The 27,473-nt window shown below is 42.8% G+C and overlaps 1 protein-coding gene across 1 annotated transcript in view; it reads right to left on the bottom strand.

The window, feature by feature from the left end:
* commd10 (COMM domain containing 10) overlaps nucleotides 1–27,473 on the bottom strand; it is a 70,253-nt gene that overhangs the window by 37,412 nt on the left and 5,368 nt on the right. Inside the window, exon 5 of the mRNA XM_080433014.1 lies at nucleotides 24,620–24,730. Coding sequence (XP_080289140.1) covers nucleotides 24,620–24,730 — 111 coding nt within the window. The remainder of the gene's footprint in view (nucleotides 1–24,619; nucleotides 24,731–27,473) is intronic.

The raw sequence follows: 27,473 nt of genomic DNA, 5'->3' as shown, positions 1-27,473 counted from the left end.
GTCCAATGCGCTTCAACTCACAAACACTGGGTTCTGGGGGCTTGGTTTTAGCGCCTAGTGCAGGCTGAGGTAATAGGGCCCCTGGAGTCATACGCCATAGACATGTCATCTATGACATCAGTCAAGTCTGAGATCCACATTGGAGCCACGCCGTTCCCATGTGGATCCGAGATCCACATAATTCGATTTTGTTTATTATGACGATTATGGCGATTATGACGATGAATACCATTCATCAATGTAATCGTCATAATAAACAAAATTGTAAAGATAGACATTAACTGGTAGTTATGGCAGTGACATAGCAGGTTGAAGCAGTGACAGCTGTGGGAGTACGCTACGCACGCATACACAATGGGTCCGTCCCACATAAAGTATCATTTTGCCCAATCTGGCCCAATCTTTGCCCAATCTAGTTTGACACCCCTGCCTTAGATGTTGCAGTTGAATGATACACAAGACATACGCTAATGAAGAGAGTGGTAGCCGTGAGATGAGATAGAAGGTTGTGACTGGTCTTGTCCATGACAGCACTCACCTTAAATACCATTCTAGGTGCAATTGCATGCACAGCAGGCAAGAGTGTTTTAATATTATACTCCTGCACCTCCCCAAAACCTGCACAAGCACAGTTTGCATAATTGAGCTTTGTTCTTGCTCTCGCTGTCAGAAGGCTCAAGACATTACCTTGCTACATCAGCAGCCCTGACAACCACGTAAGGCCCGTTGTTGTTGGTGAGGCAGACTCCCAGCGTCACTTGAGGGAATAAAGATCTTTTGATCGTAGTTGTTATGTGACACACACAGTCAAACTGGCAACTATAGTGTCTTTGTCATAACAAGTGCACAGGGGACAGATGAGGACAAAAGAGACAAACGCTTCTACAAAAGGTGTTACTTCCGTGAATGACTGCACACAATGTTTTAGTTGGGAGATGGTAATGCATGCCACCCTCTCCCACCTACACCCTCTCCCACCTAGACAACAAGGAGGGGAGATATGCCCCTCTCCCACCAAGGCAAAAACAAAGAGGGGAGATATGCCAGGCTGGTATTTATTGATTACAGCTCGGTCTTCAACATCATAGTCCCCACCCAGCTGGCTAGCAAACTGGCTGAGTGGTCTGAACACTGTGACGTGTGCTTGGGTACTGGACTTCCTAACTGCCAGACCACAGGTAGTCAGGGTGGGCAGTCACACCTCCAACACCCTCAGCACCGGAGCCCCGCAGGGATGTGTACTGAGCCCTCTGCTGTACTCTCTGCACTCCATGACTGTGTGGCCAGAAATAGCTCCAACACTGTTGTCAGATTGTTGATGACACAGTGGTGATGGGACTGATATCAGATGATGATGAGAGGGCCTACATGGAGGAGGTGCTGGAATTATCGCAGTGATGCCAAGAAAACAGCTTCTTCTTCAAAGTCAGGAAAACCAAAGAGATGATCAGCGGGAGGTAAACTCTCCTCTCCCATAGAAAGGCATTCACTGCCTACACCCCCCCCCTTTCTACTCTGTACATATAGTGCTTTATATTTGTTGATATTGTATTTTGGTGTTACTTTTTATGCTATGTTGATGAATTGAATACATAGGACTTTTTTTGTGTCATCCTCTTAGCCCAAATGTCTGACCTCGTGCTGTTTACATTTCTGTCTAATAAAGTATTCAATTAACCAATCAATCAATGAACTTCTCAGAAGAACGGCAGAAGTCCTACACACCCCTCTTGATCAATGGGGTACCAGTGCAGAGAATGAGCAATGGAAATTCACTGTATCAAAGAAAATCCCGAAGTCCTTCTACTCTGCTACAACCCAAAGCGTACATGGACAGTACGAAAGAAAGGGGGGGGGGGGCAAATCGTACATGGACAATACAAAAGAGGGGGGGGGGGAATCAAATGGATGTCACTGGAACTGTAATCATCCTGTACAGATTGTTCAAACCATTATTGCACAATGTATACATGTTATGCCTTATTGCTATAAACCCAGACACCCAACCCATTGCTGCTATAGGCTTATAGACTAGGCATTATCTTATAATTATCTTTTTTTTAAAAATATCTATCTTTATCTTAATATTTTGTTGTATTATTGTTATTGTTATGTTAGCAGGTGTATGTGCTCCTGATAAATCTACACTGTCTACATGAATGTCTGCTGAATGTGTGTGTGTGTGTGTGTGTGTGTGTGTGTGTGTGTGTGTGTGTGTGTGTGTGTGTGTGTGTGTGTGTGTGTGTGTGTGTCTGTGTGTGTGTGTGACTGTGTGTGCATGTGCGTGTGCGTGTTGTTTTGTGTTGTTTGAAGCCCGCTGGTGACAGACACTGAGGTGGGAGTGTTGGCCCTGGGCCCTGAGCCCCTGACCTAGCTAATTGGTTTTCAATGTTTAAAAAGACCACACCATCAATGAGCAGACTGGTGGTTTGACTGCTTTAACTTTGGGCTTTCGGCTCTTTGTATTATTTAAACCCGAAGAGAAACTTTCGGAACCACATGCTTCTCTCAGGCACGCGCACACAGATAGAAGCGCATATGGGACGTGTCAGGGCGCTCTCATGCAGAGACATGCTTTTCTGAATTGTGTGCGCACTCACACACACACACACACACACACACGCACACGCGCACGCTCCCTCCTAACAGACAGAACTAGGCACACTGTGTATTCACAGGGTTGCAAAACACAGCAAAGAGAATATGAAACCAGAGGGCGTTCTAACACTGAATGGGTGAATGAGAGAGAAGACGGTGTGTTTATTGATGCATGCATGAGCAAGGATAACAAAAAAGTTAGACTGACATAAATAACAGCATACTGTACTGTATGTGTGGTGTTGAGTGTCTTATTGTGAACCCAGAGCAGAGAGACTGTGCAGAACTATTATGACAGCATGCAACTACAAACAATGACAAACAAGTATCTGTCAAAGGTCATTTATGGAAACGGGCTGTATTATATTCAATTTAAACTATACAGTATAGAACAAAACGCTGCAGTGCAGTCTGCCGTCTCCAATTTCACAACAAATTCCCTCAAAACTTCAAACATCTTTGCAAAACAATCTGCCCCTTTTACGTCAAGATCTACCCTCTGAAGCCACAACAATATCCAAAACAAAGGCAACAAAACAAGTGCCTTTCCCTTATTCCATTTATCTACCGGCAATCATCTTTCATCATGGGGGGTTTTGTTTTGACCAAACAAATATCTGCGTCGCGACCTAGCTTATCTGTGCTACCTTGCTATCAAGCCTGCCTCAGAGGCTTCATGGGGATCAGATGCAATCTGGCATGGATATGAGATGTGGGCTTTATTATACAATACTGTACATCTATCTGCTCCAATCTCCACTCCCCTTTGCCTGTTTTATTGAAATCCATCTCTGATTAGTCTAGAACCATGTCCTAAAAAAAGGCCATACGGTTGTTACAGACGGGGAGCGGTTGACGCGGGGGTTCCCTCTCTGATCTGCGGGGATCATTATCGTTGTGTCCTCCTGCGCCTAGCGGGGGAAAATAAAAGCTCACTGCAATCCAGCTCTTGCCGCCCGCGAGCGTGAGCACAAACGAACACGAGCGCGAGAATTTCCTCTCCTCCCCTCAACTTCTCCGCACGTCCCAAATAATCTCCCGCCTCTCATTGAAAATTAATTACATAGGCGCGTCGGCCGCTCCCCGTATGAAACGACCCTTAATTTTCAAGACACCCCTCCTCGATTTAGAAAAAACTATATCCCATATGTCTACCATTAATAAAATGGAATGTTGCAAACTTCTATTTTGGGGCAAAATTCGTTTTTCTTGCAACTATTTAGACCTACCCCAATGTTTGAAAAAGAGCCACATTAGGCCAGTCCGAATAGGGGAAAAGTGACAAAAAAAGCCCATAACTTAAGAATGCTCACTCTTATCTTCATCAAATTTGCTGAGGTATGAGCCAGGTGTCTGCTCTACATCACCAAAGAGGCCTGCGGTTGGACCGTGGTATGGTGGCATGGATCACAGACCATCTAATCTCTCCAAACAGATTCTGCTATTAGCAGAATCTGCACTACTGCCATGAGCATGTAATGTTGTTGTTAGTAGGAATAAACACAGAAGCACCCGGGAGGAAGGGGACTAAGAAAGGGGAGGAGCCAAACTGAGTTCCTGTTTCAGACAAAAAGGGAGGTGGTTTTATTTTTACTGAATGGGTTCCCAGATTGCAGACTAACTAACAGTAGACCACAATACGTGAAATCTGAGGGCCTCTGGTGCTAGACTATATCTGATCCGACCGGACACAAGTAGCTAGGGAACATACACATTCAAATCCTCTGTATTAACACATTTGTAACTCCAACAGTGTACAAATGTGACAACTTAGGCTACATTCTCAGAGTTAAATTAACACTGAGTATTTTCCACCAAAGGGAGCTTCCACATACACATTGCACCATGCAGATTCAAAATCTGTATGGGAAAGGACTGTTTTTTTTTAATACTCTGCAGCAGTTATGCGGAATGGGTTACAAGCTCCAAGTCCATTCGCTCTATTGTTAACTTTAAGTCCTCCATAAAGAGCTGGCAGAATAGCAGCCGGAACAAATAAAGTGAGTTGTAACAGGTTCCATTTACCCATGTTTTCTTTGTTATTTTAGTTGTCTTGCACATTGGAAATTGTACAAATGTATTTATTATTGATATGTACAAATTTACAGTAAGTTTATGCATATGCATTTTGTCAATAAAGATGTCAACCAATCAATCAATCAAAGACTGTGTACTGTAGAGTACGTGGCTCTAAAATCTAAAAACAAACTCAGGCACATACACATGTCAAAAGCATGCCAGAATACATACAGATATACACATGTATATAGAAAGTTTTTTTTTTGCCTGGTGCCAGTCAAACATGCATCGCAACGTGTTGCTTTTAGACCTCAGGCATCAGTCTGTCTCTGTCTCTCTCTATTCATCGGTCTCTGTCTCTCTCTCTAGTCATGTTCCTGTCATTGCCGTTCCCTCCGTCTGTCTCTGGGTATGATCTGGGATTGGGCGAACGATGAGGCCGGTCTTTATTATTAGCCGCGTAATGGAGGACTAGTGTGGCGAAGGCTCTGACAAGGAGATGATACGAATACTGCTTACTCCTCCGTTCTTCGTGGCTCACCTCCTATATCACTTGGGAGAAAACAGTCGCAGTGCAGAAACGGGATCGTCGCCAGCTAATGGTGTGACAACGCCATCGCTGCCACAGCGAGCAACGCCTACCATTACTCAACTTGCAGATGTTAATGGTGGAAATGCAACTCAATTCTAAAATAAATGTTGTAGTAGTGGAAGAATTAGTGACACTGTTCAATGCATTGCTCTATGTAAGCAATGTATGATGAGTGAGTGCTGAGTGTTGAATATTGTTTCGTATGAAGAATAACAATTATTTTGTATTAATGGAAAGGGTGGCGCTTCCAAATAGCACAGTTTTTTCACCTCACAACTTTCTTGTAGCCTAAAGCTTGGCTCAGACAAAGACTTTTAACATCTTAAATGATTTGGAAATCTGGAGCATCACAAACTACATGATAATCTTATAAGATTCTCTTAAACATGCACATACTACAAGATACATTTAAAAAAAAAGGAATGGGCCATCACACACAACAGGATTGTATAAAGATTATCGCGCTTGCCCGATACGCAGCACACGTCATCTCATAATCACGTGATCATTTCTGAGAGACGCTGCATTGAGGTTGAAATTATTATTTATAATTCTTTTCTTGGCCATATTATCCACATATATGGTGAGTATCCATTGCCATCAGCCAATTTGCCATGCTGGGAGCGGAGGTAGCTTACCACAAAAACATTCCTGACATATCAGAACCATGTACATCGTTTCACAATGACTTAACTCATTCAATCCGGGAAAGCATCTGTGTCACAATCATTTTAACCACTTTAACCACTTTGTGCCGTGCTATGAGCTTGTAGATCTGCTATTTTTGATAATCGTGAAAATCTGTGCAAATCCTTGAATACATATATATTTTTTAAGCGAACATTTTTAACTCTAATCTGCTTCTGGGGGTCCCCGGAACAAAATATTTTGAGATGGGGGTCGGTGGCCAAATACATATAATATTGGGGGTCCATGACATGAAAAAGAAGCCACTGGTATAGAAACATACGTATTTCAGAAAACTGTTACTGCAGGGATGCCAGGTGGACAGCAGTTGAAAGATCTACCCGATCTACCTTAGATTTGAATCTAAACAACGCAGAGCCAAAAGCAATTACACTTATAGCCATAATGGGCACCACAAATGCAACAAATGTCACGGTTTGTGGCAGAAGCAGAATTCTTTTCACCAAATTAGGTACAAATGGTCTCCTGAGTCATGTGACAATGACCTTCAGACAAGGTTTTGATGCTCCATACCATTTGGCTGCAATTACCTTCAAGAATTAGTAGGCAGGGCCTATTTCTTAGAAGAAAACACCATAAATCATCAACGCAACATCCAATCATCCCCAAATTGGAATCGTACAGTATATTGAGCTGGGGACTCTATAGAGCAGACCTCCAAACGCACGTTCTCTTCTGTCTATAGGGGGCACCACAAATATCGCGCCGTCTGTCGTACTATTCGTTTCAAACCCTTACACCCCATGACTGACATAGCTGTAGGTATAGCCCGGCGGTGATCTGCACTCTGAGGAGCACACTTTTCTAGTTTAGGAGGAAAAGTGGCACTCAAACTTTAGCACAGTGGTAATTTGTTCCCCATTATGTTGTGACTCTTTCAAGATAAGCTAAAAAGTGCAGTTTCAAGTGGCCCCACAGAGCGTTACTGATTTTGTAGACAGAGTTGTTTTGAGTTTTATCTGTGGCTTTATTCCGTAGTAGTGCTGCTGTCATGTCTGAAATAAAAATGTACCCCTATGCCCAGAGAATACCACTTGGTGCTTTCATAGACTCTTTTTTTCTTTTTCTTTTACCGTCTCTCAGTCCTCCACGGAACTAGTTTCAGGCCTCTTACCTGTTGAGATTGAGTTTATGATTTGACAGCAGCAGAAACAGCACACAGTGATCCTGCAGTAGCTTTCAAACTCAAACTCTACTTTACTGTCACATCACAAGGACAGAGGAGTGGGTGACGTTATTTTGTGCAAGCTTCTTATGGCTTTCTTGGAGCATTTGGCTTTGGAACAGTATGGGAGACTCTGATGAACACCCGGACCAAAAATAAAAGACGATATTCACGACAATTTATCAAGATGCCACCTGCTCTGTACAGTGTGTGTGTGTGTGTGTGTGTGTGTGTGTGTGTGTGTGTGTGTGTGTGTGTGTGTGTGTGTGTGTGTGTGTGTGCGTGTCCGTGCGTGCGTCCGTGCGTGCGTTCTGTGTTTGCTTGCTTGCTTGCATGTGCTTGTATACAGTGTGTATGCTTTTAGCTGCATTTAGGTCTGCATTTGTTGGTGAAAGTTTGCATTTATATACAGTTTAGGACACATCCGATGTGCATTTAAGCGTATTCTGCAGACAGAGCCTAAAAAGCATCATGTCTACTGTAAGTTGCTTCCTCTGTATCTATAATTCATGGAGCAGGTTCCAAACAAAGGACCGAGTGTTCGGCTCGCATCAGACAGCTACCGGGAAAGTGACAATAAAAACACCGATCCCTCCTATAGCGGGCTAGCTCAGACCCGCAACCACTGACAGGTATTACAAGGTGTGAATGACACACACACACACACACACACACACACACACACACACACACACACACACACACACACACACACACACACACACACACACAGTTGATAGGTAAGAAAGTTGCATGGACAATTCCTACTTTAAGCCTCCCTTTTCTTACGCGTCCATTTGTGTCTCTCTCAGACACTGAATATTGCCAGACAGACAGTAAGATTGTGTGTGTGCGCCTGTATGTCTGTGAATTGATGGATCTCTGGCCTACATTATAAGGATCCTGCTAGACAAGCTCAGTTTAGTATATCCTTGTGCTTGTTGATAGGCAGGCTGTCTATAGACCTCCACTTAAGAGGACTGTACAGAACAATGCAGCTGTTAGCTGACGGCAGTAGTTGTAATAAACTGTCGAGATGTGTTTGACAGTAGGGCTCTATCAGCTGGCTAAAGATGTTCATATTTGTAACGTTTCTATTACAAATTTACATAATAGTACCCAACATGGTACACTTGTCAATTGTTGCCTTTTATAAACAGAGCACTTCTATGACTCATTTATTTGCTCTCACCGGCATCACATGGGCTTTTTCTTTTCATGTGACAGACAGCACATTAATTCTATTCATTCACTGTAACGTGACGAATTTAAGACATCCATCATAAGTACTAGATTGCAGCTGGTGTCATTTGCCTTGATTTCTACTCCTCCATTACTGTCATTGTTGGGACACGTGTCCTCTTATTAAAATACTGCAAGGGGTTGATGGCATCAGGCACACACGTGGCCCTTTTAACAACATAATGTGTCACACGCTACCGTGTGCTCAACGTGATGTCTGTCTTTAACTCTCACCCGAAATGAACCAGATGGAAGGAGGGCTGAATGGTGACGAGGGTGGGGAGAGTGAGAAACAGGTAAATTAAAATTAGTAAAGTAGAGCAAAGCCAACAGAAAGGTTGAAATAAGAGAAATTAGTGATTGCAGAGATGTGGAGATAAAGAAAAGCAGAAAGAACGGCTTTCCATGAAAGATACAGTACGTAGCTTGCGTGCTATTTCAGGCAGATACACTCAAGTTTATCATTCACTGGTCTTCCTCTCTCTTGCTGTCAGTAACACTGAAGCTTGTATCCGCTTGTTTGCTCCCACCAACACCCAAGCACCACCAGTGGGCTCTGCTTTCCCTTAGGGTTCTGTTTCCCCTGGGAGGGTTGTTATATATATATATATATATATATATCTCTGCTGTCGGGCAGAAACCAGCTAACTCCAAAATGTAAAATTTCAGGAAATGACAACAAAGTCAGGAGGTTTTGTTCATCATTTATAAGTACAGCTAAATGGACCTCCAAGCTCACAATGAGGTTGGAGGTCAAAAGGGGTGGAGCCTGGAGTCAGCAAAACCAGCTAACTCCACCCCCCTTTGGTGGATGGAGTTAGCTGGTTTAGCAGAAAAGTTTGAGGATCCAATGGAGTTAGCTGGTTTTGTCAGAAGCACCTTTTAATACTTTTCATTGGTCCAATATTTTTTTAATCACCACACAGACGTAAAGGGTGTTCGATAGCACTGATTTATGGGGGAAAAAATGCAAAAACAGAAAAATGCTGAAGACAAAGTGTTCTCTCTCCTGAGTCCTGATTGGATTACATTGCTATCCCGACCTGAAAATGTATTTTCTCTTTACTAAAGAGCTGGAGATGGGGAGAGCCCTGTTACCACTGAACAAACACTCTATTACTACGGGAATATAGAGCTATTTAACATTAATTGTAACAAAAGAATATCACTTACATTTCCTTTAAATCTTTGTAATTACCTAATTTATTCATTGATTTCTGGGGAAAGGCATATCTTTCTTTATTATTTATAATGTACATGTTTAATTTAGAGTTTTTAACAACTAAATAAGCATTTTGTGGAAATGTAGCATTTGATCTCATTGATTTCATTTAATTCATGAGGGTAGAACGTTCCCTCAGTCAGTCATCTGTCTATCTAAGTCAGTGTCATCTATTAAATCACTTGCCAAGGACATCTTCTTATTCCCTCTCTTTATCTACAGTACACTTATGCCTTTTTTGCCTTTACTTGTTTGTATCTTTTTCCTTTTCATCTTTTTGTTTTTGAAAGCACTTTGTAACCTTGCTTCGAAAAGCACTATACAAAAACATTCTATTACTATTATCAATATAAATGCCAATCAAATCTTAACACAAGTACCATTAGTAACCTCTGAGTGTGTGTGTGTGCGCGCGTGCGTGCGTGTGTGTGCGCGTGTGTGTGCGCGTGCGTGTGCGCGTGCGTACGTACGTGCGTGTTCATGCATGTGATTGAGATTTGCAACTTCTTCATCTTGCATCTTCATGGCTTTTCCATCAGAGAGCATTCCTTGCCATCTTGCGTAACCGTATTTTTCAAACAGAAAATAAAGTGTCAAACCTATGAGCCTTTAAATCAAGAGGTTTGACACTGCAGAGCGGGAAGAAGAATGGAGACAATCCTCCCAAGCTAAACAGGCAGAAGAACACGGGCAGTGTGTGAGCCTGAGCCATAACAAGATGATTATGGTGGTGGCCTCTAGCTAGCGTTGTCTGATACAAAGATAAAGAAGGCGGCGTGTCATATACCAGCCACCGCTGCCAAGGAGAGGAGAGTTGTGTCTGCCTGCCTTCTAATGGAGTTGGGGAGAACAGACAATGTGTTGCAGCTGAATAGCACAGAGCTGTATGGCAGAGTGAAGCTGCAAATAGAAGGCGTGTAGTATGAGCAAAATGAGAGAGCAACAAGTGGACCCACGCTACAGGAGTTGTCGAACTGATGAAGCACAAAATTCGCAGCCCCTGTCAAACTTTCAGGATCAGAGTATCCTGGAAGCAGTCAGGGAAACAAGACTGAGGTGGAGGTTTTCATAGTAATGTAATGTGAAAATCGAAATGGCAGAGAAATTCGATGCTCTATGCAAATGTCGCAGACAATTATGATTTGGTTAGTTATTTTAGTACTTACATTTAAGCATGGTTTTCTAGGGGTTAAAGGTAGGCATTATTTAATGGTTAAAAGATTCTACACTGTTTAAAGGTCTAAATAGTTTAAAGGACGACTTCACCGATTTTCAACCTATCTTCATATAATTGGTCCTCACTAATAATCATGATAAAATGGTACAATTTTTTCTACTTGGTCTGTGTCTCAAAGGAGGGCTGTGGACAGTCCAGAAACCCGTTTACCAGTGACATCATCGTTGGGCATGATTTTTTTTTCCAACAAGATTTCACATTTTGTATTTAGATTTGTATTAACACGGGAACAATGGCTTCTTTTATTGCATTGCAACTTTCCAAGAATAGAAAGGCTGCAGTTTCTATTAGCTTGTATTCCCCATTGATGATGTCACTGGTAGACGGGACTCTGAACTGTCCACAGCCCTCCTCTGAGACACAGACCGAGTAGAAAAACATGGTACCATTTTATCATAAGTATTAGTGAGGACCAATTATATGAAGATAGGTTGAAAATCGGTGAAGTCGTCCTTTAAATCTAAATAGTGAAATATCTGAAATATTTTGATACTAGTACAGTCAAGAGACACACAGGTAATGTCACATTTAAGCCTGTCATTGCGTCTCAATCACTCACTACCAGAACCACCAGGTTAAAAAACTTGTCGCAGACTCCGAGATAACTGCTTTCATGATACTTTCCCAGACACTTTAGGCAAAGCGTGTTCTTAGGAGGAGTTGCATCTGAGAAAGACTCTGGGAAAAGTGGTGATACAGGACTTTTGCCCCAGTGTTTTAAAGGTATGTGGCAACTTAATTAGCACTAAAGCTGGCTGAAGTCTTGTGGAGTGTTTCTGCCCTAACTAAGTAGCAACGTGCCAGGTTCCTGGATAAGTGGCATTCAAGCGCTTTCGGCCAAGACGCCCATTTTGAAACAGTGTGCATTTTAATGTATGGGTTGGCACTGGCACTAGGGGTGTGTGTGTGTGTGTGTGTGTGTGTGTGTGTGTGTGTGTGTGTGTGTGTGTGTGTGTGTGTGTGTGTGTGTGTGTGTGTGTGTGTGTGTGTGTGTGTGTGTGTGTGTGTGTGTGTGTGTGTGTGAGTGTGTGTGTGAGCAAGTAAGTGGGCATGGGAGAGGGGGGCGGGTGATGGTTGCATTCATAACTGTAGCAGTCCTCTTCTCCAGTATGTGGCAACCCTAGAAGATTGCCAAGGTAGCCAGTCTGTGCCCTATGGTATGTAGACACTGTGGCATCCACACTGAGTGAGAAAATGGGTAGGGGGGGCATGTGTGAGTGACATGTGTGTGAGTGAGTGAGAGAAAAATAGAGCGAGAGAGACCTCCAGTTTACAGTAGTGTTCATGGAAGATCAAACCTGAGCTGACACAGCATAAGCCCCTCAACAGATACATTGCATCCAACAGAATGCCACAAATATAATGAATATACACGACAACAGATTTAGCAGCAGTTAGCAGCTTTGGCTGAGGCCAGAATTTAGGAATTTTGTTTACTGGTGGCTATGGTGCTATGTGCTCGTGTGGAGCAACTCACACAGGAGAAGGACATCAGTATTCTTAAACTACAGGCTGCAATATGTTTGCTGAAATGTTGCTGACAATTTCTTAATAGAGGTGGAGAAAGCACCCCATGCTCTATCACTGAAGGTCTGTTGACAATAGCAGGGACAGGGTAAAAGCTAATTTACAATTATGCGACCGATTATGTGACTAATAAAGAACCTATGTTCAGTTGAAGAAGACTAATGACCTGAGGGTGGCGATAGAGGAGAGGTCATGGGGTTAGTCAATTAGTTAGGGTTCATCTTCCAGGAACCATGAATGCACTCAGCAAGTTTCAAGGCATTCTGCCCATTAGGTTTTGACTGAGATAACTTTATGATAACTGAAATGATGTGGGTTCCCAAATTTTTCAGCCCGCGACCCCAAAATTATGCGGCCATTGACTCGCAACCCCACCTAACCGTGGAGGTAATTTATGCACATAAACTTGGACGTTCGGTGCGCATTTGTATTTGACTTTTGCCTGTAGGCCTACTACTTGTACTGTTAATAATCTTGTGAATATATAGAATTCAATCAATCACATTTACAGTACCTAATGAGATGGGTAAAATCTACTATTTGTAATCATTTTTAGATACATTCGGTTAAAAGAATTAATATAATTTGTTTTCAAAAATAAAATAAAATGACCCAAAATAATTTCGCGACCCCACCGTCAGTGTCCCGCGACCTCAAGTGGGGTCACGACCCCAACTTTGGGAACCCCTGTGCTAGTGGAAAGTTTGGCCTAAGGGTGGCACTAGAGCAGCAGTTCCCAACCTTTTTGGATCAGGGCCCACTTGAAAATCTCAAAAGCGTTAGCAGCCCAGTGAGCCCACCCACCTGACCCCTTAAAGAGGTGGTGCCATGTTTTTGCACTTTTTCTGTTTTTCATGTGTCTATGAGGTTGATAGAACTTCATTAAGCCCCCCGGTGGTGTTTTTATGGTGTTTTATGTCTTCTCTGACTATTTGGAGTTTCTTCCTGGAGGCTGAAACCTTGAGGGTCAAACGTGCCAATAGAGAAACAGCACTTTAGTGACATCACAAAGCCCACACCCTCCCCCTCATTATCATAACACAACAGGTGTGGGCATGAGGAGGAGGAGGGACTAGGACAGGTGGGTGGTGCTAAGGTGGTGGAGGAGGTGCTAAGGTGAGAACCAGGTATACTTAATGCACTGGTGGGTGTGTCTACATACAAACAACATTTTAACACTTACTGTACACTTTTTTTTGTTGAAAAAAATCCTTACATAATAATAATACCTTATGATCAGGTTTTAGGGTTGAAAAATATCATGGCACTCCATCTTTAACTCATTCTGTGCCACATGACGTCAAAGAAGTCACGAGGCCTGACGCCCCGTGTGCCACATGACGTCAAAAGTTTTTTTTTAAAAACATGTTCAGAACCCAAGATATGATGATTTGAAGATTTGCTGCTCCATTCACTTCTTGTTTAACTTTTTACTGAAAAAGGCTGTATCTCGGCTCCTATCCACTTTTTTTTTACAATTAATTTTGGTTGTGGCACTCAGAACCAAAATTCCATAAATAAGCATGGCACTGAAAGAGTTAACATGGTAGTCAAGTGCATTCTCAGAGCATGTTTATTTGAATAATTAATCAAATCGTATCAGATTTTTATAAACATGTCACGCCGATTGTGTTTAGGGTTGGACCAATGGAACCACACACACTTAAAGTTCATATGTATCAGTATCACAGTGATAACATATACTTGCTGAACGCATTAAGTTTCATAGCAATCTACCCATTTGCGTCAGTCAACGAATTACAATCGCACACAATATAATCATTATTTCAAGAAAAGCGAGAGGCTGATTGGAGTGTCCCTCTCACTACCATTATATACCATCATCACAGGACAATACAAGCAGAGAAAGACAATTCTGCAAAGCATGAAATGTGGGATGTCTTAAACAAAAGATATCTTTGGCATTAACCCAGCTGAACATCTCATGAATAAATGCCCACAGCACATGAGAATATGTCTCCATTAACGCAGATATTTGTTTAAGCATTTCCTTTTTATGGTGCTGGAGAATGCATTTTCCTTTCATTTGAAGCTAACAGCTGACCTTGCGGAGGAATGAAATGAATGGATGTGATTTGGCTCTACTGCGCTGTAATCAGTGAGCCTTGTTTCAGCTGACATACATCATGCATACGTTAAACACCTTACAGACTTAAGTACATACGTCTGTACAGTCTTAAGTACACTTTTACCATTGCTAAAGAGGATGTGTGTGAGTGTGTGAGTGTGAGTGTGAGTGTGTGTGTGTGTGTGTGTGGGATTAATGATTACTCACAAACAGGGTGTGAAACAGAATGAGCTAAATAAAATAAATAAAAGCAGATCACAGGATCAGGACATTTGAGCATAAAAACAGGGGGAGATGTTAACTCAATGGGATTTGAATGGGGGAGGGGGGGACTTGCACTTGGATTTGCCAGGCTGATGGCTTCCCTATCTGGGTGTCAAACATGTACCGTGGGTGTGCTAAACAACATCCAAACATCCCCAAATCCCCCAGGCGCCTTTTGAAAGGCAAAGGAATCTAGGAGAGAAGGGACTGAAGAAAACAAGGAAGGGGGACAGAGAAAGAGAGAGATGGAGAGAAGAGAAGAGAGTGAGAGAGAGATGGGGAGAGAGTTTCAATAGGTAGGCTTCCCTTGGAGCAAATAAAAGCCATGACATCATTGTATGGCACAGAATGATGAGAGGGGATGCAAAGACCTAGAGAGAAGGAAGAGAGGATGAGAGAGAGAGGGGGCAGAGACAGAGAGAGAGAGAGAGAGAGAGAGAGAGAGAGAGAGAGAGAGAGAGAGAGAGAGAGAGAGAGAGAGAGAGAGAGAGAGAGAGAGAGAGAGAGTGCAGAGGACCAACAGCCAGCCATTCTGCCTCCCGGGGCCCATCCCAAGGAATGGATAAGAACTGAACAATACCCTCTCAATGAATGGGATCCAAAATCCCACAGGAGAGAGGGAGAAAAAGAGAGAGGGAGAGAGACCCTTAAATAGATGGGTGCACAATGCAACAAAGCATCTCGGGCCATGTACAGCAAAGGCGAACTGAGAATTTGAAACAGAGCAGTCTTTGTCCCGTCAGACCAGTGGGTGGCACCATGTGAGGGATTTAACCACCCGCCTCGTTCACAACGGAGCTCCCCCGATATATTGATCTGGTCATGTAATTCCACGGCTGAAAAAAAGCACACAAAAAAAGATTTGATCTGCCTTGGAAGCCTTGTTTATCGGGGCTGCATGACAGAGGCCTACGAAGAGAAGAAAGGAGAATGAGAAGGGCTTTATGTAACTTTGCAGCGAGGCTTTGCTCTCGTGTTCAAAGATTCCCCGGCTGTTTGTGATGCTGGCTCGGCAGAGACACGTGAGGCAGAGTGGAGCAGGGAAGTGTTTGGGGAGGCGCTGATCACAGCACCTCCTCGCACAAGTCAAAATGTGGAGTTTAATTGCAGTCTTCATCTCCTGGTGTTGGTAAATGAGGTCGCAGCCTTCGCTGGGAGGGCTCAACAGGCACACGTGTGTGTGTGTGTGTGTGTGTGTGTGTGTGTGTGTGTGTGTGTGTGTGTGTGTGTGTGTGTGTGTGTGTGTGTGTGTGTGTGTGTGTGTGTGTGTGCGCACGCACACGCATGCATGTGTGCATCTGTGTGCTCAAACAAAGAGCTTCTGCTCCTCAGTGATTACAGCACAGGAGCCGAAAGCCAGAACAGAGAAAATAAATTAGAATAACAAGAAAAGAAGTCTTTCATGTCTGATGCTTTGATAACAAAAACGAAAAAAGAAAAGCAGGTCTCTGCTAACTGGAATTAGTTGCCTTCAAAGTCTACACTATATGGCTGGGGACAAGTTGACATGGAAATCGCACCCAACCAAATGGAACATTCTCTCATGAATAAGTCACAAATGGGGGAAAAGGAGGATGGCGTTTATTTTTGGTGTTGTATATTTTTAGGATCTGTGGAAAAGACACCAGGAGGAGAAACAATGCGGAGGTGGAGGGATGCAAATGGAACAGTGCCAAACAAGTTTTACTTTGCCCACAGATCCGCTGGAATGTGATCTTACAGATGATTCAGTGACACATTTAGATGAACACCACCGACAGTGCTGCCATCTGTCACAGTGGCAGGTACAGTATATGGGACTCAGGTCAGCAGACAAGGTGGTGCCTAAAGCCAGATAAAGTTATGGTTCACACCAGCACGAATGACACAGCCATAACACAAACATACAGTACTGTACAAACTCCGGCTAAGACTACACTGGACGGTCTGTTCTTTATGTTGGCAACGTGAACACATTTCTCTGAACAGGAGGGACACGACTGTCACTGAATATCATTAGAGAGATCTGGTGCCACACCATTGATAGCAACTCTCGCACGCCAACCTGTCGCCACATACACAGTAACATCACCCCGGGTGATGCGTACACATTGACAGGTTTGCATTATATCCATCTGGGTATCAAAGTGACTTCACCACCCCCCCCCAAGTCACTCTCCAATTGACTGCCATAGGAGCAAGTTCTCTTCACGTCTCCATTTATGTGTTCCTACTAACAATAATGCCTGTTCTACTTAAGATCAAAGGAACAGAAATTACTTTCTCTTCTTCCTTCCATTCAAAAAAATAATCATTCTGAGCCAATTTGCTCTTGATTGCAATTCAAAACTCGAAAGAGCCTCATAAACTGTTATCAAGCTTGTCTGAGACTATCAACTGAAGACGTTCTTTGATGTCTGGCACGGCATATATATAGACGGGCAACATTAGCCCAGTAGTCATTATCTTGGGCTTTGGAGGCTAGCATGTCTATATAATAAATACTGATATTGATGTACTGCATTATGAATCCCAGTGTCCCTTGGGGACGGAGCAGCCGCTCGGTTTTATGTCGTAGGACAGAGGAGCGAGAGGGGGCAAGACAGTAAACTGCACAGCAAAGAGAGAGAGAGAGAAATATAGCAGGCAATTGGAGGACTCTCAAACAGAATGACACTGACTGAGAGTAAAGGACATAAAGAGAGGGGAACTGAGAGAATCAACAATCCATCCAGTGCTTCAAGGTGCTTGTCCATTTTGTACACACAGAGGAGATTGTGAGTAGAGACCACATGCTATGCATTTTGGATATTTTCGGTGCACGGCACGACGCACAACCAAGTATTACTCAGGCATAAGTTTGGCTGTACACAAGTGTAGGGGTTCACATCAGCTGCCATTATTATTTGCCAAACCGGGTGGCACTTATGCAAGATGGATGCTTGTAGGAATTAGTTCCTCATTGGCTACAACTCATTATGCCTTGTCATCAGTCCTCAAGGTTGAGTCCTCTCTGCTGCATGCCAGTATCATACGGGCTTCTTTCAGACACAGGCTGCACATCATTAAACATTCAGGACACTAAAAGTCACTGAAGGCAAGCAGATGTGAAAATATTTACTTAAGTCTTTCTACTGCAGAGTCTGAGGATATAGCAATTTTGTTCCATTTCCCACTTGTAATTCCTCAAATTCTCAGTCTTCTTGACATTCTTGAGTATTGATTTTAAACTGATCACACAGGGGTGCCTGGTAGCTTAGCTAGTTGGTGCGCAGAGCATATGGTCCTTGTGAGTGCGATGATCCAGGTTTGAGTCACCAAAATTGTTTTCGATGAGGTATTGGTCAAATAGTTGAAACCCCCATTATAATCGGTTGCAACGGTTACTGAGAAATGTTCACTGGAAGCTTGTAAACATGTTGTAGCCATAGACTACAAACAAGACAAATAACGGCGTAGCTCTCGGACTTCATGTGGCCAGTCTGTGACGTCTGTGAACTATGACGTCAGTATTATGTCGTCAGAAATCTCCATATTTGGGCATAGTTTCATCCCAATCTGACCTTCATTGACCCTCCATGCATTAAGAGGCATGGCTCTCCCTACGAAATATGCCGGCTGCGATGACGCATCACTCCAATGAACAGCAGTGGCCAATGACAAAGATGCACTTAATTTAGGAAGACTAGACCGGCGCCCGTTGTGCACCAGCCTACTCAGGGACGATGCAAGTTGTGAATGCATGCCCCACCCGGTTTAGTAATACAAGTTGTACACGTTGTCAGAGTACCCGTTGTACCAGTCTGTCTGTCTGTGTCCCTTTTATGCCCATATATGGAGATCTCTATTTCTGTCCGTCTGTCTGGCTGCCTGTGTCTGCCTGCCTTTTATGCCAACATATGGACATCCCCGATATATCGGTCGGTCAGATATACCACAACAAGCACAACGCAGCGATGGTGGTGATATCTGATGGTTTATGGGCGAAAAGAAAAGGCTTCCATTTGTAACTCAGAGAGTGTACAAATGGAACCTAATGGACCCTTACAGATACATTTGCTACCATTTGTAAACCCCAGAGTTAAATTACCACTAGAAAATGTATGCTAGAGGAGTCCCTGTGCACATTTTCTATCAGTTTTATGTGCCTGCAAACAAAACAAGCCCCCAAGTAGGTATTTGAGTCAACAAACTGCTTTCTATTTACTCCCAACGGCTCATCTTGTTTAAGCGGGAGCTCCTCCTCAGTCGTCCCAAGCAGGAGAGCTGTCAGCCGGGGAGGAGAAAAACACAGGTGTGCGTGTGTCTTTGACAGCTTGTCTATAAACGATCATGTAGTCATGATAGAACATGCAGTTGCTCCATGTTTGTTAATTTCACAACTACAACTTCCAAATTAAAACTTTATCATTAGAATTCTGAACCGTTTCTGTGTGTACTACAGTGATTGACAGCATGAGGAGAAGAGGCACATAGGTGAACACGCGAAAGAACACTTTTGTCCCAGCAACCAAATTCACACGAATGAAGCGTCGTGGAGAACATATTCGCCTCCAGTGTGAACGCACCTTAATGTATGTAGCATGAGGAATCTAAGTGGATGATATTATTGATTAAAATTGGTTGGTACCTGCTGATGTACAGTAAGTGTGTGTCATATTTAGTTTTACAGGAAGTAATCAAGATCGGATTTTTTTGGGCATATATTGTTAAATACGTGCCCAATATGGAGGATATGCTCTAAAAGGGTTAAAGACACATTCTTCATTTTAGCTTGACTCAATACATGCCCAAAAAAACCAATACAAGAAAAGACAGGTGCACTGTTTAAAGGGCATAAGGCGGCTGGCACAGTCTGTGTTGTTGTTCTGCTTGGGAAAGCAGACCATACAACTGGAAACGGCTGCAATCTGCTAATTTGTGGGCAAAGTAGGGTTTCTGCCATTCCATCTGACAGGTGCAGCAAACAGAAACACTGTCTCAAAATTCTACACAGCACACAGTTTGATGCTTCGTCTGTGGATATGGTATCTCGCTACGCTCTGCGTGTCATCGTGAATGCATCCTGTGCTAATATAATGCCCCCATACTGTACACAGTAAAATCCTCTGTGGTAATTTAATACTGAGAGTGTAAGAACGGACCCAAATGGACCCGCATAGCCTATGTAATGAGGTACAGTATATGATGTTGTCCCACACTGAACAGTGAAGTCCCTCTGCCCTATTTGTCCTGCACCTCCTCCCTTATGCCTCTCTTCCTCTTCTTAGGACCACAATGGAAACAAGCCCTCAAGGGATTTTTTTTGTAATATCCTTTTAGTAATTATTGTACTGTTTGCAATTTCAATTCTTCATCAATTTGACCCCTTCAGGTTCTTCATATCCATGCTCTTTTTCTACCTGCATCTCACCCTCCTCAGTAGACGCTGATAGGAAGGATACGGGAGCCTAGCTCAGTGGCTAATCCTTAAGCCTGATTCATGCTTTGCCGTACAACTGTATCATCAATACTGCGCCGAAAATAGCTGACCTACAAGCTCATGCGTTGTGAGCTTGCGTATCTGCGACTTTCGGCGAAAGTAGAAGAGGAGCAGAGGACTATATTCTAAACCAGGAGACAGGGTCCCTTGTGACGCAGACACGTTGCATAGTTCTGCACTTAAAAGAGGGCTGTCTCACTTCTGTTGCCAAGGGTTAATATAGGTCATTCTCATCCCATTAAGGGCTGGGGTTGAGGATATTTACTGTTCTGTGTGCACTCACTGCAGCGTTCCCTCACAGCATTTCTCAGTTTTTCCAAGTGTGAAGAGGCACAAAATGGTGCAACGGCAGAAAAACAAAATACACCATGACTCTTCATTGAAACCAATATAAAAATGAATTCCGGGGGAGCAGCAGCTCCCTATTGCATGGTTGGGAAAACGCAGGTGTATTGATCCTTTAATTTCCATTCTGTATTCTTGGTTCAGACCGCCTGGGGTGGAAAATGAAAAATTTGAAAAGGAAGAGAAATTAAATTGTAACGGCAAAATGGAAATGTGTTCTGCTAAAGAAGCAAGCGTGCAAGCCTCACATTGCATGGTCTCCTTAAAATCTCCTCCAAGGGGGGGGCGCTCGGGTGGTGCAGGAGTCAAGTTCCTGCCCACCCCAACACAGAGACTAGAGGTTTGAATCTTCCCCAATGTCTCCGGCTTGGCCAACGAATACAACTGGCATGTTCGGGGGTAGGAAGTCAGGCGGACGGCGGGGGGGGGGGGGGATCTCTGTTGCTGCACTAGTGACTCCTACATGTTGGTCAGGGAATAGCGTGTACCACCGCACGCGTTGCATGCTCCCAGTTTAACTATTTACTGGCAAGTGAAAAGAAGCGGTCTGCTGGTATCACATGCAACGGAGGAGACATGTGCTCACCTACACCCTCCTTAAGACCAACCCGTAGGGATCAGCAGCGATAAGGGACTACAGTACAAGGAAACTTGGTCATTGACACTAATGCTGCGCTCACACTACAGGATAATTGGGGAGATTTGCGGTCAGAAACGCCCCTCCCGACAATAGGGGGGGAATTCCCGGTTTCGAGGCTGATTGAAACAGACGAACTGGCCAGATTATCCTGTAGTGTGAGGGGTTCAAAGATCCAAACGTAAACCTCGCGACTGAGGGAGACAATTTTACAATGAGGCAGACGTGAAGTGAATGAGAAGACTTTTGATATGTTGCAAGAACACAACTGTCTATACAATGTGTGTCTTCCCAGACGCATCACAACCGTTCATCCTTTGCAACGCAAGTTTACCCAGCTCCATTGTTTACTTCTGCTTCCACATGTGATCACTTGAGATGAGGTGCTACGTTGCTCAACTAGGCACGATAATCTTAATTTTACCCTGTAGTGTGATGCGCCATTACTTTAAAATCTTGTAGTGTGTGTATGTATGTAAGATTATAGTGAAGATAATCTTATAAAATTATCAGAATCAGAAGCTTTATTGTCACATCACAGGTTTATAGAAGTAAAAAAGTGGGTGAAATTCGTTTTCGTGCATAGTTCCCATCGTATCGTTATTTCCATAGGAAAAAATAAATGGAAGAAGAAGAAGGGGGAGGGCAAGGGGGAAAGGAGATCAAAGTTATCTACATATTTACACATGGTCCCTGAGATAAGATATAAATGTGTGTGAGCATAGCAGCAGATGTATACTGTGCATGATATACTTATGGACGTTAGTTAAGGTGCTAGAAAAACACACAATTAAAAAAGACATAAGTCAGTGCGTTGTGCATGGAATTAGGGTGCAGAATGTCAGTGGGTGTCGACCGCATAATCCACATAAATTATCCTTATGTTCATGATGGAACCCATTTCCACATAAATTATCCTTATGTTCATGATGCAACCCATTTTCAAAATCGGTTAGGATTTTAAAACTCCTGTAGTGTGGGCCTGGCTTAAATTGGGAGAAAAATGTGATGAAAGAGAAAAATAATAGAAAAAGATGAATAAATAATAATAAATCTCCTCCAACATGCTGTAGTCATAGGTACCATACCATTTAATGAAGGAGGCATGAAGCGCCTGGTCTCTCAGCCTCCTGAGGGAGAGTGTTAATGAAGCAGGAGCATGGTCAGATGGGAGAGACTCCATCTTTCTGCTTGGGTTCCACACAATCAATAATACACAGATGGCACCTTGTCGCCTTTCTCTCCTTCTCGTTCCCTTTCCTTATTCTTTTTTTCAACTTAATCTTTGGTTGCCCTCATGCCTCCTTTTCCCTCTCTTTCCTTCCTCCCCCTTTTCCGCTCTCATCCAACTTAGCGGAGATGGTGTGATGACTCTGCATTGTAATGAGACTGACGCTGGCAGTTGCTATTATGGACTTATTTACTTCTCAGTTGTCACAATGTTTTGGCATTCTGGAAACAACAGTGCATCATGCACCGTGCAAATCACAAACAGTTTTGACAGAAAGCAAACTTAACTAATCATGAAACTCAGATGGAAAGGAAAACCCCTCAGTAAATTCTAACTCTCTGAATACAAAGTTAAATCAGGTAGTCTTTTCCCCCCAGTTCTTATTACGTCTACTAGCTCTGAGAGACCCAGTTCCTCCTGTGAGGCAACAATGACCCCTGCTGTTTACCAGAGGTACTGTAGTGTGCTTCCACTGTGTTTGGTGAAATTGTTGGTGAACTGTAGCTGCTCTCGCTGCACTATAAACCAGACTTTCAGGAGCCCCCACCAGCTATATCCAGCTCCGCCCACCAAGGGGATCATGTAGGTGGATTTAAATAAATTAATTCCTCTGTCATTAGCCTGAGGAGATCATAGTGGGAAAAACAACCAAGAATATCCTCCCACTGACATACGCAAAGAGATAAAGAAAAAAACCATAGGGTTTTCTCTAGCTTAAGCCTATAGGCCCAAACATAAGGACGGCATTCATCTAAATGTGTCATTCCTAATTCTATTGCATGTCTGAGTTGGCCCCGTCTGTGGGCAAAGTGCTGAACGTTGTAGACAGTCATCTACAGTACGGTTGGTGATGAAAATCTTCCAGTCGCTCAAAGGCCTGAGATAACTCTCTGCATTATCTATGCAAAAAAACTGCCACCATGGTTGCTATTTATAATCTGTTATGATGATGCCGGGGTACGAATACAATACAACAGTAGTATTCACAGATTGGCACTATAAAAGGCTTCTTGAGACATTTCAACACAAACGATTGTAATTATTCAAAGTTGCTGTGGAAGAGAACATTGTAATCAAAATGTCATGCTGAGCCTCCTCATGAGACTCTTTGGGTTTCTTAGTCTCAAATGCACAGTTTATGTTGCTTTTTTGTCTTCCCACAGTCTTTATTTTTTGCAAATAATCTAAATCTTAAAGGGGCATTTGAGAACACATCGGGAACACTTGATCAAGCTAAATGGTTTGCATGCCACATAATTCATGTTTCTAAAGTGGATTCATATTTTCAGTGTTGTTCCTATACAGTATGTAGCTACAGAACAATGCATCTCCCAATGGCCAGAGATGAGACAACAAATTCCACAAGGTACTGATTATTAACCACAATGTGTTAATATAGCATCACAATACTTTTAACCTTTTATACTTTGGCTATTCAAAAATAGCAGATATACAAGCTCATAGCGCGGCACCAAGTGCCGCACTATGAGCTTGTAGATCTGCTATTTTTGAAAAAAACATTTTAGCTAACCTTTGAATATATATATATTTTTTAAGCAAACATTTGTAACTCAAATCTTTGCTTCTGGGGGTCCCTGGAACACAATATTTGAGATGGGGCCAAATACATATCATTTTGGGGGTCCTTGACATGAAAAGGTTTGAGAACCACTGGCATACAGCCCTTCAAACACACACACACAACACATAGTCCAATACTGACTAATGCCCAGCAGAGGGTAGAGGGCCCTGGGGCTTTGGATAATAGGACAGGACTCTGGACCAGTGTTCACCTCCACATCAACAGATACACCACTGGGATCAGTAGGAGGGGTTGGACTGCAGGATGCAGTGAAGGATGGAGAAAGAGGTGGACTGGAGCGCTCCGTCCAGGAAGCATAAACACTGAAGACATCTCTGGGTAGAGTTGATAACAACTAAGCGTCTGCCAACTCCATTCTGCCCAGATATCTCTCTCTGTGTGTGTGTGTGTGTGTGTGTGTGTGTGTGTGTGTGTGTGTGTAGAGATAGCTCTCTGAATATGTTGTGAGCTTGTAGAACTGCCATTTTTCAGTTTTAGGTTAGGGATAAAAATGGCACAAAAAAAATAAAAATGTTGTTCAAAACACTGCTGCCCTAAAATGTTGATGATGTCCTCACAAGTATGGTAATACAAACCTGTGTGTGTGTGTGTGTGTGTGTGTGTGTGTGTGTGTGTGTGTGTGTGTGTGTGTGTGTGTGTGTGTGTGTGTGTGTGTGTGTGTGTGTGTGTGTGTGTGTACCTCAGAATCTTCAGTGCAAAGTCCCAGCTGGAGGACGGCGCTGGGAGACTTCAGCTTGGCTCGGCTAGACTGGGCCATCTGCAGGTTCAACTGCCAACCAACATGCTCCAGCTGGATCCCATGGACACACACGCATTTGTATTACATACTTGTGAGGACATCAACATCTTGGGATGCCGATTTTATGAAAAAGTGTATTTCCATTTTTAACCCTAACCCTATATAGCTTAAGGATCCGAATAGAACAGGGCGCCACTTCTCCATTAAACTTCAATGGACACGGCCGCCATGTTCTATTCGGCGTGTTCTTGATAGCAATGCGTTGTGAGCTTGTGGATCAGCTATTATCAACTAAGTATAAATCTGGCAAAAACTCAACCCTAACCTATAAAAGTCTAATCCTAACTCTAAACCCAACCCCCTGTTTTTTGAACCATGAAAACTATTTATCAAATTCTACTATACTTGTGGGGACATTTGGCCCCACAAGTATAGTACACACACACACACACACAATCTGAATGAGTCAAAAGTGTGAAATAACATTAGTAACTAGTCCCCTCCTGAATCATATTTAAATAAACAACACATATGATGGTTCAATGAGTAAGCTGCCCACAAATTGCAAATAGTGAAACATGCCATGTCTAACCGGCTGAAGGTGGATTTTAACTACAAGATTTCTTAAGCTATAGCCCCAACAGCCATTGTCCAAAATAATGACTCAAAGTGAACACAAGGCAGAGGCATTGCTGAGAAATATACTGAAGTAACAACTTCACGTCTAAACTTGTGAATCGGCACAGGAAAGCTTTAATTGCTGCTTAACTCTTTCACTGCCAGACTTATGGCTGCGTGCACCCCACTGCCAGCGATTTTCTTACCTTTTCAAGTAGTCACAGAATATTTATCTCCAGTATGATCGATCCCCTGATGGTTGCTAATCACGGAGGATTTCACTGTGCTTCGGCAAAAAAGAAATGTCATGGCGACCTCCCGTTCGCTTGTTATACGCCGTTGAAAATAGCATGTCTCGCCAAAAATACATTTTTAAGTAATAAGTTCAGGAAGTGAATGGAGCAGTAAATCTTCGGATCGAGTTATCTCCTAGTTCTTTGTGAAAAAACGAAAAATAAAATAAAAATACAAATAATTTTTTTTTAAATTCGTCCTTGGCAGTGAGGGCGTTATGACGATGTCTCGTCATAAGTCCTCCTTGGCAGTGAATGAGTTAATGTGGCTAAGATCTGTGTACAAGTATTTCTTGCCGATTTACTGACCGGCAGGCTGATTTACCATGTGCTTCCTCATCAGTCAGCTGTAGCGCTGATAGATTAGAAGCACGGAGCCGAGGTAAGGACAGCTAAGTGTTTTATGATGCGAGAGAGGCCGTATTAATAAACCATGCATGAGTTATAGACACAGGATGTTTTCCCCAGCATCGGAAGACAGGTGTGACTACCAGGGAGGATTTGGAACACATTATTCACAACAACAACTTAAGCTGTGGCTTGAAGACCTCAGAACTGCAGCTGTCATGGTTTTTCTGATTTTGAACTTGAAATGACAGTTTGGCTTTGATGCAGAGTAGATTTGATGACAGTGGAAATTGCTTCGATGCAATGCTTAATTACGCTGCTTAATTTAGAAATGCGTGGCTGTCGAACAGAAAACCAATTATTACCACGTCTAGCAAATGGTATTGGCAAAGTTTAGATTTTTGCTCACAAAATGGATTTTATGAGAAAGAGAGGAAACAGTGAAAATGGGAGGCAGTTTGTCTATGGCATGCTAATGTCGTCGAGTGTTTGAACTCCTTCCACAAGAAGGATACAGTATGTGGCCGTGACTAAGGCATCTCTGTGGGATTTTATGATTCACAATTATGTAACACAACACAAACTTATTTGCAATGAGTATCACTGCTCCCCCTTACTACCTAGACAATTCCTTTTGTACTAGTAAGTAAGTAAGTAATTGTTGAGGGTAAACTACTCACAACTTGAAAAGACAGGGTCTGACGTGAAATTATTCCTAATTGCCCCTCAGGGCAAGTATTTCTCCAATCTAAATTTCTACTTGCCCTGTCAAGGGGGTTCCGTTGCCAGCGAAGTGGCACTCACATTATCGAAAATCCACTGCCTGTTGATTGTGTGTAAAACACAATAAAAAAAATATATATATATAAATATAAATATTACAATCAATTATTATATTTAATTGTAGATGAGAATTGGTTCCAAATTCCATCAATTAAAGGAGAATTCCAGTCATTTTAGATGTTTGCTTTGATGTGTCGCTAATCACTCACCAACATACAAAGGGCCGTTGAATTTTTCCAGAGAAGCCCCTGTTGTCAATTGTGGAGACCCCTTCCACTGGCATAATGGAGTAATGCGGATAAACAAAAATCGCCTATTTTAGCAGCTCCAAAGTTAGTTTTTTTTTCACTAATCCTCATTATGCAGTGTACTGACACTCAAACATGCACTGAATGTCCCTTATGAGCTGCCGTTCAAGCAGAACGACATGAAGCTGGTTGCTTGTTTCTCTCACAGAATCTGGCAACACAGAGGACTAGCTTCACGTCGTCCTTTAACTTATTTGTAGCATGGACAGGAAAAAGCATTATGGCAGACTTTTAAAGACATGCCAGTCATGCTCAACAGAGCTCCAGAATAACTTCTCCTCTGGTAGTACTGGTGCAGTACTGTTGCTTTAACTGAGACTCAGCATCGCCTGCAAATGACATGATTTGAGAACTTGGAGATCTACAACCTAACAATGCATCGCATCGACTTACTATGGATAACTATAACAATTTCGTTCACCATTGTATTTCTTTCTATAGTTA

This window comes from Gymnoscopelus braueri (assembly GCF_963280865.1).
Source record: "Gymnoscopelus braueri genome assembly, chromosome: 7".
Classification (NCBI taxonomy): Eukaryota; Metazoa; Chordata; class Actinopteri; order Myctophiformes; family Myctophidae; genus Gymnoscopelus; species Gymnoscopelus braueri.
The sequence above is the reverse complement of the archived record's forward strand: the minus strand, read 5'-3'. Positions and strand labels throughout refer to the sequence as shown.